Here is a 16,445-nt window from a genome sequence, read left to right as displayed (position 1 = left end):
TGAACTAAGATGTAAGGTGTGAGTGACTGCCCTTGACATCAAGACAGCATCTGACCAAGAATGGCACTAAGGAGCCTTAGTAAAACTGGAGTCAATGAGAATCAGGGGACAGACTCCCCACTGATTGGATCATATCTAGCACAAAGGAGCTGGTTGTGATTGTTGGAAGTCACTCATCCTATTCCTGGAGTTCCTCAGGGTTTGTGTGCTAGGGCCAGCCATCTTCAGCTGCTTCATCAGTGCACTTCTCTCCATTGTAAGGTCAGAAGTGGTGTTGTTTTGCTGATTGCCCAATGTTCAGCACCATTCACAACTCCTCAGATACTGAAGCAGTTCATGTTCAAATGGCATGAACAATATCTAGACTTAGGCTGACAAATGTTAAGTAACATTTGTGCCACACAAGTGCCTGACAATGACTATCTCCAACAAGAGTGAATCTAACCATTGCCCCTTGCCATTCAATGGCATTTCTATCATTGAATCCAACTATCGACGTCCTGAGAATTATCATTGACCAGAAATTGAACTGGACTAGCCAAATAAATACTGTGGCTACAGTAGAGCAGGTCAAAGGCTAGAGATCCTGTGACAAGTAACTCACCTGACTCTGCAAAGCATGTCTACCATCTATAAGGCATAAATCAGAAGTGTAATGGAATATTTTCTACTTGCCTGAAATAAAGCAGCTGCAACAACACTCAAGGAGCTTGATACCATCCAGACAAAGCAGTCCACTTGATTGGCACCATATTCACAAACATTCACTCCCTCCACCAGCACACACAGTGGCAGTCATGTTTATCGTCTGCAAGATGCACTGCAGGAACTTATCAAGGCTCCTTAGACACCTCCTTTCAAACCCATGACTGCTAACACCTAGAAAGACAAGAGGACTGCAAACACATGGGAAAACTACCAGCTGAAAGTTCCATTCCAAGCCACACACAATCCTGACTTGGAAATATATTGCCATTCCTTCACTGTTGCTGGGTCAAAATTCTGGAACTCCCTCCCTAACAACATTGTGGGTGTACTTAAATCACATGGAATACAGCAGTTCAAGAAGGCAGTTCATCATTACCTTCTCAAGAGCAATGGTGTTTGACAGTAAATATAGCCTAGCTAGTGACATTCACATCCCTTGAATGAATACAAAAAATGGAGGGGCTGAATTCGAGGCTATGGTGTTATGATGGGATGATGTGGGATTTTCATTGTAATTTAGATATATGTATTAGTATGTGCAGTTTTGGCAGTGAGAAACACATGAACCGGATTTTAAAAATGTATGTTTCCAACTCATTAAAGGTCAGGTAACCTATTGACCTGATTTGAAATATGGATGCCAAAAATATGCATAATAGAAAGAAACATTTTGTTTTAAAAAGAGTAATAAAACTAGAGTCTATAATTTTGACCATTTGTCTTGGGATTCTGAATCCAAGTTATTACTGTAAATTTTAAAAGGTATGGATCACAACATTATCTTCTCAGTCTGTTCCATTCAAAGTTCTCCCTCAACTCCAATATAACTCCTCAAAATAGCAATCCTAGCTTTCCACCCCTTTGGATCATTTCTGTTGATCCAGTTTTTACTGTTTTACATAGACATTCTAGCCCATTGATGGGCAACTTAGGTTAATGAGTGGGCAACATGAGTGGTCGTCATTCATTTCAGTTGGCTGCCAGATTGAAATCAGACTTATTCACTAACCGTGATGCCATGAATAAGATTAAATACATTTACTATATGCCAAATATTTCACACCAAGTTATAGAAAATGCTTCACCACTGTATATTAATAGAACATCAACTTCAAATGGTAAAAACAGAAGGACTATTTAGACTTTGGATACAGAGGATGCACACGGCTCTCACAGTGAGATGCAATCAGCATGCACCTCACTTGGTCTTACTTTACATACATGTCACTTCAGTAGGAAATAAAACTACACGGACCAAAGTCAGTGGAATGTAGTAACCCTGTGCATGGGCAATGGTTAACAAAATGTCTCACCGTCTGCACTCAGAACCAATGTGGTCCTCCAGGCGGCAGGTTGCCCACCACTATTCCAGTCTATTGTGCAAAACAGCAAATATTTTTGAAGTTCAAGTAGACCTGCTGTGCATCTTTCCACAATCTTATGAAGCATGCCAGTAATTTTCCTATAAAATTATTGTAAATCTGACAGCATGGGGAGAAATTTGAAAATTTACCAGATATTATTTAAGCTTTATTTCATGGAAAACAAGCTTAATATTTAAAATAGCAGTTTAGTTTTGAGAGAGATTTTAGTGTAGCTGAAGCAAAAAAACAAAGCCTGAATTTTGTCTTCAGGTTGTGCACAAAGATGGCGTAGCTGGGAGCAGACGTAAAACCTGCACTTGACCAAGGTCGTATCATTCATCCAATATTACACTAAGTGACCAATTAAGGCCTGCCCAGTATGCTTTTCAGTGCATGCAGGGATGCGAATGCATCAGATGGCAGATCTAATGGGGATCCGGCAGGGGTTTAAAAACTACAGAGGCAGCTCCCTGAGTGCTAACATGAGTTGTGGGGAAGGCTTAAGGAGGTTTTTGGAGGCATTGCATTAACTTCCCCTGATGTTTTGCAATGGCCTTAGCACCTGGTGGTCACGGAAGACAGGAGGGCAATTTGCTTTGCTGCTCTTTCCTATTTTTCCAATGAGTGCCTGGGAGCCCTAATGGAGGCGATCAATACTCCCATGTCCATGGATGACAAGAGAAGGCCACCCAATTTTACGAAAGGCCTAGGCAGAGTTCACCACCCAGGTCAGTGGACAGAGTGTGGTGTGCCCCACATGGCTCCAGTGCTCCAAATGGTTCAATAATCTTTTCTGGTCAGCAAAGCTACATGCAGATATGGAATGGACCTGTGTGGAGTTCCCATTCTTCAGGATACTCAGGTGTACGAGTGTGTGTGTAAGCTGGCACTGAAGCCTGCTCTGGCAAGATTGGGATATCAGCAAGGCCTACATGCATTGGAACTGGTCACAGTGGGAGGGCAAGCTGGAGTGGTTCTACAGGGAGAGGGAGCACTGATGATAAATTCTATTTTTCCCTATCAGGTAAAGAGAACCATAATGCTATGGAGCGCTGAAGAGCAAATGGTGGTGGTTTCAATCTGGAGGCCCTTACCAAACATAAGAGTGATGCACTGGAGGAAGGAGTACTGTTCACAGATGTTTGTCCAGCAGATACTAGAAATGTATGGGGTTGTCTCATCTGAATGGAAAAGTTGCACCTAGAATGTCCATTGAAACTCCTGTGCAGATGACACCATGCTGCAGGTCTCCATTGTCAGCTATGATACATCGTGACTATGAACATAGAACGGTACAGCATAGGAAAAAGGCTCTTCAGCCCATAATGTTGTGCCAAGCATGACACCAAATTAAACTAATCCCTTCTGCTGCTCTTGGTAAATATACTTCTGTTCTTTGCATATTCATGTGTTTATCTGAAAGTCCCTTAAACACCGCTATCGTATCTGCCTCCACCACCATCCCTGACAGTGCATTCCAGCCATCTTCCACTCTGTAAAAATGCTTGCCCTTCACATCTCCTTTGAATTTTTCTCCTCACCTTAAGTCCATGCCCCCTAGTATTAGATATTTCAACTCTGGAAAAAAGATTTTGTTAATCCTATCTATGCCTCTCATAATTTTATAGACTTCTATCAGGTCTCCCCTCAGCCTTCACTGCTCCAGACTAGTGGTGTTCTGCAGGGATCTATACTGGGACATCTGCCTCTTCGACCACCTTCATCACCTCCTCGAAAAAATCAATCAAGTTACGAAAGACATGACCTGCCAAGCACAAAGCCATGCTGACTTTCTCTAATTAGGCTATATTTTTCCAAATACATGTAAATCCTAACCCTAAGAGTCCTCTCCAATAGCTTCCCAACCACCAGCGTGAGACTCACCAGTCTATAATTTCCTGGGTTATCCCTTTTCCCTTTCTTAAATAGAAGAACATGATTAGCTACTTGCCAATTCTCTGGGACCTCCCCAGTGGCTAGCGAGGATACATAGATCTTTGTCAGGGCCGCAACAATCTCCTTTCTTGCCTCTCAATAACCTGGGAAAGATCTAATTGGGCCCTGGGAACTTATCCACCTTCATGCTCTTCAAGAGACCCAACATCACTTCTATCTTGATCTCAAAATGCCCTAGCATATTAGCATGCACCATTACTTTCATTATCTTCCATGTCCCTCTCCTTGGTGAATACCGTCGCAAAGCACTGATTTAGGATCTCGCCCACATCCTCTGCCTCAAAGAACAAGTTTCCTCCTTTATTCTTGAGTGGTCCTACCCTCTGCCTAGTTGTCCTCTTGTTTTTAATGTATGCATAAAATGCCTTGAGATTTTCTTTAGCCCTACCTGCCAAGGTGAGGTGCCCTCTGCCCCACTGCCTCCCCCCCCCAACCCCCAACCTTGCTCTCCTAATTCTGTGCTTGAGTTCTTTCCTGCCTTTTTCATATTCCTCATTGGCCCTTAAGGAGTTGTAATTGCTGATAATGATGATTGAAAGTACTGATATTTCCCCCCCCCGCCCAGATGCATCTTGCACAAGAGCCGCTGGCAACACCAGGACCCCTCTATAAGCTCTGAGGAAGATATCGCACATCAGCAGCTTTGCACTGTTGGAACCAGGCACCAACACAGATACTCATGCATCAGTGGGCATATGTTGTCGGCTCTGTGGGTAATGCACATTGCTGAGGTAATTTCACACTTGTGTGAGCACCTGGCAGTGGTAGAGAGATCCCAGGGTGCTGACATTGGAAACTGCTGACTGTTGGAAACCAGGAGAATGCTGAGTCTGAGACACATAATGACACCCTGGAATCATCTTTCAGGCAGCAAGTGCTGGATTTCTAGTGGGCTATATGACGATCTGTTCAATTGCCTCTATCATGGAGGAATCCATGCAGAGCGTGAGCATTGCACTGACCCTTAAAACCAAGTGCATATCTTTCTCCATTAAGAGTTTGCGACTTTCATGGAGAGACAGCTTCGGAGACAGATCCGGTGTTCCGGGATTGCACTCGGACATGCAATCCAGATGACTTCAGGAGATCACTGTGTGAGAGATGGATGAGGCATCTTATCCCTTGATAGTTGGCCAACCATCCATGGTGAGCAGTGAGGTCCAAATGCACCTCATGCTGCCTGACAAGCTGTCTATCGGCTCTGTGGGCTTTTCTCAGCGGGCTCTGGATGAGTGCACCAGCACCTCACCCCTCTGCAGTGGCCGCTGCGTCTCATGATGCTCTGAAGACTGAGGAGGGCGCAGCCATGGGGCTGGATCCACCCTCCCTAGTGTAACTTCCTCAGGCTCTGCTGGTTAGAGGCCAACCAGCAGGACAGTAAAGTCAGCAGGCTGCCTCCAATGCTGCTGCCAGTGAGTTGGGGGGCACTACAACGCAGCACCCACAGACATAAGTTAAAAGCAGCTTGAGCACAACAGCGACTCACCATGGGTGAAATTATTTTCATTCATTATTTTGACATTTGTGTTCTGTGTGGGAACTTTGTATGTTCTTCATTCATTTACAATGACATAAACATTTATTTTGCTTTAATGGGCTGAGTGGTTGCAATAGATCACAGATGCAGCACAGGCTTTTAACTATATGGTGTGTGGTGCTGGAGTTTTGAATCGGGCTAGCACTTAATGATTGTTTGCAAAGGAGACAGTGCATTTGGCATGAGGAAACATCATTGCCATGAATAGTAAGCCAAAGGTTCGCAAGACCCAAACATGCCTTGTGTTCCTGCCTCCCTGCCTCCCTGAAGGGGCCTGTCGTCAGTCTCCACATCTACCCCCTGCACTTCCCCAGGTTATTTCTCAGACCCATCACAGGAGTCATCCTTTCTAGCTTGTGGAGCTGCCTTGCCTTCCTCAGCCTCCATTGGGTTTCTCTTTTGCCAAAGCCAGATTGTGCAAGGCACAGCATGCCACAATTATGAGGAGATATGCCCTGGAGGATACTGCTATATGCTTCCTTGATCAGTCTAGTCATCTGAAGCACTTATTGAGCAGCCCGATGGTCTTCTCCACCACCACCCTTGTGGAAGCATGACTCCTGTTGTACCTCGCTCTGTCTTTGGAAAACAGATTGGATTCATGTTTTCAAGAGATAGCCCTTGCCACTCAAGAACCATCCATGCAAGCAAACATGCAGGAACCAGGAACAGCCTTGGCATCTGTGAGTGTCATAAAATGTAAGCATTGTATAAGCTGCCAGATTAACGGATACAAACATAAAATCTATGTAATGTTGTCGCAAATGTACATTGTTTGAGTGGAAGCTGTCTGTGCTAAGGAAAACTTCCAGCACACCTGCTGGCTGCTTGATGGCTATATGAGTGTAATCTGAAACACAGCCATTGCCATGAAGCCACTGGACTCTTCTATGGCAGGCCTTACCTGTTGAGTAATGGATAAATGTGCAGATATGTCAGAAGATAGCATCAGTCAAGATCTTGACATATCTGTACGCAGCTGAATGAGACTCATTGCACAGATCCCCCACTGAGCGCTGACAAGAACTGGATAAGTAGAAGTTGACCTTGGAAGTCACTGGCATGGGGTACCCACCACAGTTGGAAGCAATTTCTGGACCAGTCATGTGTCATATTGCTGTCGCTGTGTCCCTAGAGTGGTGAAGCCTCCTGCGACACTGGACCTTGGACATTTGGAGGTAATTGTAGCATTGCCTGTGCACTGTAGTTTCTGGGCAGCGGTGCCTTCAATGACGCTCCCACCTTGATCTCCCTGCTGGTCCTGCACCAAATAAGTCCACGCCTCTCCTCTTAAAGGTCTCTCCCTAGGACACTGCCCATACTCATCTGACCTCATCTCTCTCCTGCCCCTTTTTCTTCAGAGGAAGTTCCACGAACTGAGTCCACTCTACCCATTATTTGAGACGCAGAGAAACTGTGGCTTGCAACTTGGGGAGCATGGTGCTGCAATCCTTAGGGAAATCTACTAGTGAAGTTGAGGCCTTAAAGACTTGAAACACTATCACAATCAAAATAAACTCTGGGACAACTCTATAATGACATAGCAACAAACCTGCCCATGACAGTGAAAGTGCTTGTGCTCCAGTGGCCTTTTATCTTGCCCTTGGATGAGGAATTGATAAGAATGTGTTTTTGGTCCACGCATTTCGCCTGTGCAACAGGCTAAAAATTGCACAGGCAATGTGAAATCACTTACAATTGCCTTGGTAATGACCTAAATTGGCTCTTTTATTGTTGATGACTGTGTATCAACTTGGCGACCTTGAAATTGCTTGTGGACAGTGGTGTCGGGAAGCATTCCCAATGTCATCTGACACTATTTTATGTTTAGTTAGACCAAGCGTGCACCCGATCTCCAATTGTAAAATGCTGATCCAAGGAAACTTAAATCAGTTAATTGTCACCTTGTAGATTCTTCCAGTGTTGAAATGTATCATATGGCTATGTGAACATTCTGTATTAAATTGCCTTCTCAACAGGTTTAGAATACTTTTCAACTGATTTGATGAATCCTGTCAGTACCTGCTCATGTTTTTTGTTGAGTTGATCAAATTCAATATTTAGAAAATTTTCTTTTTTATAGGAATTCAGCAGAAGCTAAAATACATCAGGAGGTTGAATGTCGGCACTATTATCATTGAGCCCTTTCGCGGTTCTATGGCTAACAGCAGTGATTCAAAACCTACTGATCAAAGATTTGGTAATCTCAATGAATTAAAACCTTTGATTAAAACAGCTGCAAAATATGGTATGTCTCTGACTTTATACATTCTGATGTTGTATTCTCGTGTGGTTTTTCCCGATTTGTCATGACTCCTTTTCTCATGATTGTCTGATGGTTTTTGTGTTATAGGTTTAAAGATTGTTCTTGATCTTACTCCAAATCTGAAAGGAGTTGAAGACTATACCTGGACTGATATTAATTTTTATGACGATAATATGTTGGATGATTTATTGGTAAATAAACTAATATTTTCTACAATTGTATGAGACTAATGTTCATCTGTAGAGACAGATACCCTTTAAACAAGTTCGAGCTTCCAGTCATTTGCTGAAAGACAGATGTAACAAATTTTCATGTTTTAAAACTTTTACTATAACAAATTATGAAAAAGCAGCTATACAAAATCCTGGTTAGACCCCACTATGAGCAGATTTGGGCACCATACCTTCAAAAGGATGTATTGGTCTTGGAGGGAGTACAATGTAGATTTATAAGAATGGTTATAAAATTAGGCCTGTTTTCTCTAGAATTTAGAAAGTTGAAGGGTGATTTGATTGAAGTCTTCAAGATGTTAACAGGAAAAGACAGGGTAGGTAAAGATAAACTAATTCTACAGATTGGCAATTCTAGAACTAGGAGGCATAGCCTAAAACTGAGGAACAGACCATTTGGCAAAGATGTTAGGAAGAACTGCTGCACAAACAGAGCAGTAGATGTTTGCACTTCTCTTCCACAAATGACAGATGATGCGAGATCAGTTGCTAATTTTAAATCTAAGATAGATTTTTGTTAATCAAAGATATTAAGGGATATTGGCAGATCAGCCATGATCACATTGAATGTGGAACAGGCTCAAAGGCCTGAATGGCCAATTCCTAGAATACCTGTAGTGCAGGAAGAGGCGATCCGGCCCATAAAGTCTGCACTGACTCTGAATAAGCATCCTACCCAGGCCCTCCCCTCTACTTTAACCATGTTTTATCTGCCTAATCAATTTACCATGGCTAATCCATCTATCCTACACATCTTTGGAGTATGGGAGAGAACCAGAACACCCAGAGGAAACCCATGCAGATATGGAAGAACATTCAAACTCCATTCAGACAGCCACCCAAAGTTTGGAACGAACCCCAAATCCTTGAAGCTGTGAGGCAGCAGTACTAACTTTTGTGCTATCTTGTCACCCTGTACCTATGTTCCCTCTTCCCCATGGCAATGTGAAACACGTTAACCTTTCACCCAGCTAGAAATGCTAATTAGCTATCCTTGACTCCAATTCTCTTTCACCTTAAAAGTAAATGGAGACTTTACAGCACAATTGTTCGCAGTCTAGTATCTTCAACATCTTTCTGAGGTCTTGGGAGACTGCATTTTACATGCCCCACCAGGTGTGATTACAGTGGGGGGAGTGGGTGTTGGGGGCATGTAAAATAGTGTGGATTCCCATCCCACTTCCAAATTCACCTTCACAATACAGCAGCCTATTGATATGTGTTTAAATTTGTAATCAAGGGTAAATTAGGCTTGTTACCAAGCCAATTAATCTTGATAATATACTTCCCATGTCATAAAATGTTTGGTGTGGGCAGTTGGGCAGGAGCAAGCAGCCTGATTTAACTTTATTTATCAAAGAATGAGGGGTGTGTAATTTGACCTTTGGAGCTGCCGTTTGCAGAATGGGGGGTGGTTCATCCTTTTCCCTTTTTTTGTAACCCCTCATAGTCCCAGGGGAGGAGCGATGTTATGGCGATGTCACCGGACTGTAATCCAGAGGCCCAGGCTATGGCTGTGGTGCAATGTGCTTGAATCACACCTTGGCAGCTGCTGGAGTTTAAATTTGTTTAAAAAATCTGGAATTAAAAAGTTAGTTTCAGTTCTAGTGATCATGAAACCATTCTTGATTGTCGCAAAATCCAACCTGGTTCACTAGTGACCTTTTTGGAAGGATATCTGCCTGGTCTTGCCTACATGTGACTCCAAACCTACAGCAGTGTGATTGATTTTTAAATGCTCTCTGGAATAGCCTAGCAAGTCACTCGAATATATCAAACCACTGCAAAGTCTACAAAAAGAAATTAAACTAGGCAGACCACTCAGCATTGACCAAGGCAGTGAAAATGGCAATAACAAACCTTGTCCTGTTAGAATTTTTGGGCTTGCCAAAATTGAGAGAGATGTCCCAGAGACAAGTGAAGCAACAGTCTGACATACTCATACTCATGGAATCATACCGTATAGATATTGTCCCAGACACCATCATGACCAACCCTATGTACACTGTCTCACACTGTCAGGACAGACCCACCAGAGTTGGTGTTACAGTGGTATACAGGCAGGAGAAAGTTGCTCTTGGAATTCTCAACATCAACTCTGGATCCCATGGCATCAGGTTAAATATGAGCAAGGAAACCTGTTGGCTCCCATCTAACATGCCTCCACACCCCCAACCAAAGAATCAGTATTCCTCAATACTGAACACTGCTTAGAGGAAGCAATGAGAGTGACTAGAGTATAGAATGTACTCTGATGAGGGACTTCAATGTCCATCACCTAGTGTGGTTCAGTGGCACCACTATTGACCAAGCTGGCCAAGTCCTAAAGAACATAGACTGGGTCAGCAGCAGGTGCTGAGAGAAACAGCAAGAAAGAAAAACCTATTCAACCTCACCCTCACCAGTCTACCAGTCATAGATGCAACTGTCCATGACGGTATTGGGAAAAGTGACCACTGCATAATCCTGCTGGCGACAAAGTCCTTTCTTGCTGGGGATTCCCTCTATTGTGTTGTGTGGCACTACCATAAATTTCATTCGGCTCCAGCAACCCAAAACTAGGCAATCATGAAGTGCTGTGGGTCATCAGCAATTTGTATACAACCACAATCTGTACATAAGAACATAAGAAATAGGAGCAGGAGTAGGCCATCTAGCCCTTCAAGCCTGCTCTGTCATTCAACAAGATCATGGCTGATCTGAAGTGGATCAGTTCCACTTTCCCACTTTCTCCCCATGACCCTTAATTCCCTTGTCTATCAGAAACCTATCTACCCATGACTTAAATATATTCAGCGAGGTAGCCTTCAATGGGCAGAGAATTCCAGAGATTCACCACCCTTTGACTGAAGAAGTTCCTCCTCGACTCTGATCTAAACTGCCCCACCCCCTTATTTTGAGGCTGTGCCCTCTAGTTCTGCTAGCCTTTCTAAGCGGGAAGAATCTCTCTATCTCTACCCTACCTATCCCTTTCATTACCTTATATGTCTCTGTAAGATTCCCCCCTCAGCCTTCTAAACTCCAACGAGTACAGACCCAGTCTATTCTATCTCTCCTCATAAGCTAACCCCCTCATCTCTGGCATCAGCCTAGTGAACCTTCTCTGCACTCCCTCCAAGGCCAATATATTGTTCCGCAAATGCGGCAACCAAAACTGCACACAGTACTCCAGTTGCGGCCTCACCAGTGCCCTGTACAGTTGCAGCAAGACCGCCCTGCTTTTATATTCTATCCCCCTCGCTATAAAGGCCAACATTCCATTTGCCTTCTTGATCACCTGCTGCACCTGCAGACTGGGTTTTTTCGATTCGTGCACAAGGACCCCCAGGTCCCTCTGCACCGTAGCGTACTGCAGCCTTTCGCCTTTTAAACCGTCATGGTCCGTTGTATCCCCTACTATCATTACCATCAAATCGAGGATCAACACTCGATGGGAGGTAGTCCTACTTGGACGAGTTGTTACCACTGCCCCCCCCCCCCCAATATTATTTAGCTCTCATTGTAAATTCAGACACCACTACCATTGTCTACAAGCAATATCTTGTACTGTCTTCTCAGTAAAGCATTAAACCTTCATTTGATCTCTAACAGTACCAACTTACTGTGCCCACCCCAGTCCAACGCTGGTATCTTCACATCATCAGTACCACCTAAGCTTACTGTCAGGCAGATTCAAGAAGAAGTCGCATGTCATTTATCGCAAATGTATATAATCCCAAAACATTCTCATCTTAAAACCTTCACAATTGTAGCACTAAGTTATATATAACAATATGGAGTGACTTTTGGAACTTCTCCAGTCAGAATTCCGCTTTTGGCTCAGAAAAGATGTGGATGGGATTTTCATCAGAATGAATATCATGGAATCAGAGAAAAATTTGGTAAGAGCTACTCATAGTAATCAAGTTCTTGTGATACAGTACATTTAAATTATGCTGTTTTTTGAATTTTTTAAAGTAGAGTATTTAAGTTTTCACATTTGAAGTTTTAAATGTGATTTTCTTGTGAAATTGCTCACTACAAGTTGGAACATATACTGTTTTTATCTATGTATTGTACAAGAAGCTTACATGATGTCTCAGAACTTGATTTGATACAAAGTGTGTACTGTAGTATATATTTCACAGCATGTGCAGATGTAATGAGAATCATTCATTGTTAAACAGCTTACACATTGCAGTGGCGATAATGGGTTTAAACTTCCTCGGCAGTCAGCATTGGATTGCCACTCCCTGCCCAATTTCTTACCTTAATGTTTTTTTGATTCTTTCTCGCCCAACTTTCAATCACAAACTCTAATGGAAAGTAAACCAGGTAAGATTTCCATTGAATTTTAAAGGTCCTTGACATGTCAGGGAGAGGTATGTGGGTAGGATTTTGGAGGGGTGTTAATTGGATATTGTGTTGGGCCTGAGAAGCTGGGGCTGACAGGTTTGGTTGGGTTGAGCCCTGGGGAGGCCCTCTGGGTGTCAGACCTCTGGTCCAGTCTGGTCAGGCCTGGAGCGGGATTAGGGCTGAGAATCGGGCTTGGGGAAGAGGGGTAGAGGGTTGAGGAAGGAGGGGTCCAGCGTAGGTGAGAGGAATCCTGTTGGATAGGAGGCTGTCAGGGTATAGGGGTAATCCCTGTGGGCAGGTCAGAGAAGTTAAGAAGATCTGAGGGATTGCTTTTCAGTAAGACCATGTAATTTTCACTAACTAAATCTAAAACATTGTTCATCATGTTATTTGGACAGGCATTCCTTTTAAAATCCACAATCACCTCAGTAATTTCCACTCATTAATTTCCACTGTTGTTAGCTTTATTTCTACAGGGGACAAATTTAGCAATATGAGTCTTAAAAATTTTCTAATTTTTTTAAAAATGTACCTTCAACTCTATGAAAACCAAAAGTAAAAGCAGTGGGTAGGAGTAAGGGAATGGTGTAGGAACAAAAGCAGGGAGTCTAGGATCATTCCATTGGTATTTCCCTTTCATAATAAGAACATAAGAACATAAGAAATAGGAGCAGGAGTAGGCCATCTAGCCCTTCGAGCCTGCCCCGCCATTCAATAAGATCATGGCTGATCTGTCGTGGCTCAGTTCCACATTCCCGCCCTCTCCCCATAACCCTTAATCCCCTCTCTTATCAAAAACCCATCAACCCGCATCTTAAAAATATTTAGCGAGGTAGCCTCCACCACTTCAACGGGCAGAGAATTCCAGAGATTCACCACCCTTTGAGTGAAGAAGTTCTTCCTCAACTCCGTTCTAAACCCTTTATCTTGAGGCTGTGCCCCCTAGTCCTACTGTCCTTTCTGAGCGGGAAGAGTCTCTCCACCTCTATCCTATCCATCCCATTCATCATCTTATATGTCTCAATGAGATCTCCCCTCATTCTTCTAAACTCTAACGAGTACAAGCCTAGTTTATTCAGCCTCTCCTCATAGCTCAACCCCCTCAACTCCGGCATAAGCCTAGTAAACCTCCTCTGCACTCCCTCCAAGGCCAAAATATCCTTGCGCAAGTACGGCGCCCAAAACTGCACACAGTACTCCAGCTGCAGCCTCACCAATGAGAGTCTACAGAAGGATCTAGATAGGCTGGGCGAATGGGCCAGGAACTGGCAAATGGAATTTAATGTTGGCAAGTGCGAGGTGGTCCACTTTGGTAGGAATAATGGTAGGAAGGATTATTACTTACGTGGCGAAAAACTGCAGCAGGCGACGGTGCAGAGGGACCTCGGGGTCCTTGTGCATGAGTCGCAAAAACCCAGCTTGCAGGTGCAGCAGGTGGTCAGGAAGGCTAATGGGATGCTGGCCTCCATAGCGAGGGGGATTGAATATAAAAGTAGGGAGGTCTTGCTGCGCATGGCACCTTTAAGAAGAGGGTGTGAAATGGGTTTAAAAGACATCATCCAGGATATCTTTGAGCAACAAGTGCCTCTCGGTCTGTGGTACTGCAGCCTATTCATGAAGGTCAGCTTCATTTGACCTTGGGTTTTAAAGTGATGTAACCCCAGTAGTCTTCTTTTCCTCAGTTGCGTCTCCCATATATTGTCGACCACCTTTACCTGTGATGGGGAGGAAAGGCTATCAGTAATTGTGTGTCAACTTGGTTTAGTTATATGCCTGTCATAACTTGTAAAGGCATATAGAGGTATGTATGCAACTAGCATTATTGAAAAATTTGTGTGGTGAAGTCCACGGCAGGGATCTTAGAGGTGATAACTGAATATCTGGGTGTCCTGCTGGATGAATAATGTGGTGTATTGCTTTGAGCAGGTTGAGAGTATGGTGATACCAGGATGCAATCGCTCATTCGAGTGAGGTTATTTTTTTCAGCACTGTGGCCATTTTGATTTGGTTTGATTTATTATTATTACATGTATTAATATACGTTGAAGGGTATTGTTTCTTGCATGCTATACCAACAAAGCATACTGTTCATAGAGAAGGGAAAGGAGAGAGTGCAAAATGTAATGTTACAGTCATAGCTACGGTGTAGAAAAAGATCAACTTAGTGGGAGGTAAGACCATTCAGAAGTCTGAGGGCACCAGGGAAGAAGCTGTTCTTGAGTTGGTTGGTACATGACCTCTGACTTTTGTATCTTTTTCCCGATGGAAGAAGATGGAAGACAGTATGTCTGGAGTTCGTGGGGTCCTTATTATGCTGGCTCTTTTCTGAGGCAGCTGGAAGTGTAGCCGGAGTCAATGGATGGGACGCTGGTTTATGTGATAGACTGGGCTTCATTCACGACCCTTTGTAGTTTCTTGCAGTCTCGGGCAGAGCAGGAGCTATACCAAGCAGTGATACAATCAGAAAGAATGCTTTCTATGGTGCATCTGTAAAAGTTGATGAGAGTGGTAGCTGACATGCCAAATTTCCTTAGTCTTCTGAGAAAGGTAGGTTTTGGTAGGTTTTCTTAACTATAGTGTTGGCATGGCATGTTTGTGTTATGAGATTATGGATATTCACTACCCTTGTCACTTGCTCCCACACCCTTCCTAGGGTTAGTCTAAGTCCTCTGGAAACATGGCATCCTGTCTGACCTGGACTTCTCGCAGAGTGGTAGTATCACAAAACCTGGGAGCCCTCACCTTATCTCACTCAGGCACCTGTTTCTCTTATTGATGAAAAACAATTATCCAGCAATCTTTAATGCAATGCTGCAAATTCTCTTTTAAGAAGGGGAAGCTGTCATGAGTAGATGGTTTCTTCCCACTGCTGTCCAACTCCCTGGATTGTACAGAGGACACCTCCATGAAATGGAGAATGGAACTGCACAGGAACCACTCCTGGCCACACTACAATAATGAAGACAGGTAGATGAATCTTGTGTCTTTACCTCCTTTCCAATGGGCACACCACAAATCATAGCCTCTGCACCCAAATATCAGGAACATGAATTTCACATAATTTCTTTTACACATCGGAAACACCACTCAATTTCATCTATTTAATATTTCCAACTTGCTGATATACCTCTATTCTATCCCTAAAAGCCTTATACATTCCTTTGTCGCTTCCAAATGTCAACCTCTTTAGTATTCTCCTTACTGGTCTACAATAATTCACCCACATGAACTCCAATTTGTCCAAACCCAGGTGCACTTAGTCTGTCCTAACTGGGTTCTGCTGTTCCATCACTCCAATCCTCACTGACCTACATTGGATACATGTCCGTTGACATCTCAGGTTTAGAGATGTTTTCATCCCACCGGTCTTACTCCATCCTAATGGTAACCAATACAGGTCTTTCTGATTTCTCTTGTGTCTTGGGCATCTCTCTGTAATCTTGCTCGGTAGCAGAGCACTTAGCTGTCTTGATTTAAATTTCTGGAATTTCTTTTTAAAACCCTACTGTTATTCCACCTCTTATCAAAAACCTCCTCAAAACCCATTTCTTTGCTAATTCCTGCTGATTGCTCTCTTGATTAAACATTTGCTCCCCACTTTGTCTTCTGTGAAGTGCCTCATGGCATTGCATATGTGAAAGGTGCTTAAGATTCATTAAGATGGTATACATGAGGAAGTGCAGATAGGAAGAAATATTAGAAAAGTTGTCTTTTTTATTAGATCAGTACAGCTTATGGCCAGTATAACAGAAGTGTTTAACATTATAAAAGGATGGAACAGCATAGATACAATGTGCTTCCTCCAAATACAGCTTACGAAAGGCTGTTATCATGTGTAACCTGCAACCATGAGGCCTCATAGGGTCCACAGTCAATGTTGAGGACTTCTAGGCACTGATCAGGTGCCCATTCATAGTTTAAAATCCTTTTCGTTGGGTGGTAATTGATAGCTACATGTTTGCAGTCTATGATGCTGTGCACAAAATGAGTCACCCATTGCAATAAATCAAGCAGTCCTTTCTTTCTGATTGATGGCATCTATAGGAAAG

General features: G+C 43.2%; 1 protein-coding gene across 1 annotated transcript in view; it reads left to right on the top strand.

Moving 5' to 3' along the window:
• Window positions 1–15,129, top strand: part of LOC145351041 (uncharacterized) — a 40,313-nt gene extending 25,184 nt beyond the window's left edge. Inside the window, exons 2-5 of the mRNA XM_080200642.1 lie at window positions 7,649–7,813; window positions 7,919–8,022; window positions 11,862–11,942; window positions 15,050–15,129. Of these exons, the coding sequence (XP_080056768.1) occupies window positions 7,649–7,813; window positions 7,919–8,022; window positions 11,862–11,942; window positions 15,050–15,055 (356 nt within the window). The 3' untranslated portion in view covers window positions 15,056–15,129. The remainder of the gene's footprint in view (window positions 1–7,648; window positions 7,814–7,918; window positions 8,023–11,861; window positions 11,943–15,049) is intronic.
• The last annotated feature ends 1,316 nt before the right edge of the window (window positions 15,130–16,445 follow it).

The sequence above is a fragment of the Carcharhinus amblyrhynchos genome, chromosome 12, assembly GCF_965287045.1.
Source record: "Carcharhinus amblyrhynchos chromosome 12, sCarAmb.v2.hapA, whole genome shotgun sequence".
NCBI classification, from domain to species: domain Eukaryota; kingdom Metazoa; phylum Chordata; class Chondrichthyes; order Carcharhiniformes; family Carcharhinidae; genus Carcharhinus; species Carcharhinus amblyrhynchos.
Note: the sequence above shows the minus strand (reverse complement) of the source record. Positions and strands in the feature narration are given on the sequence as shown.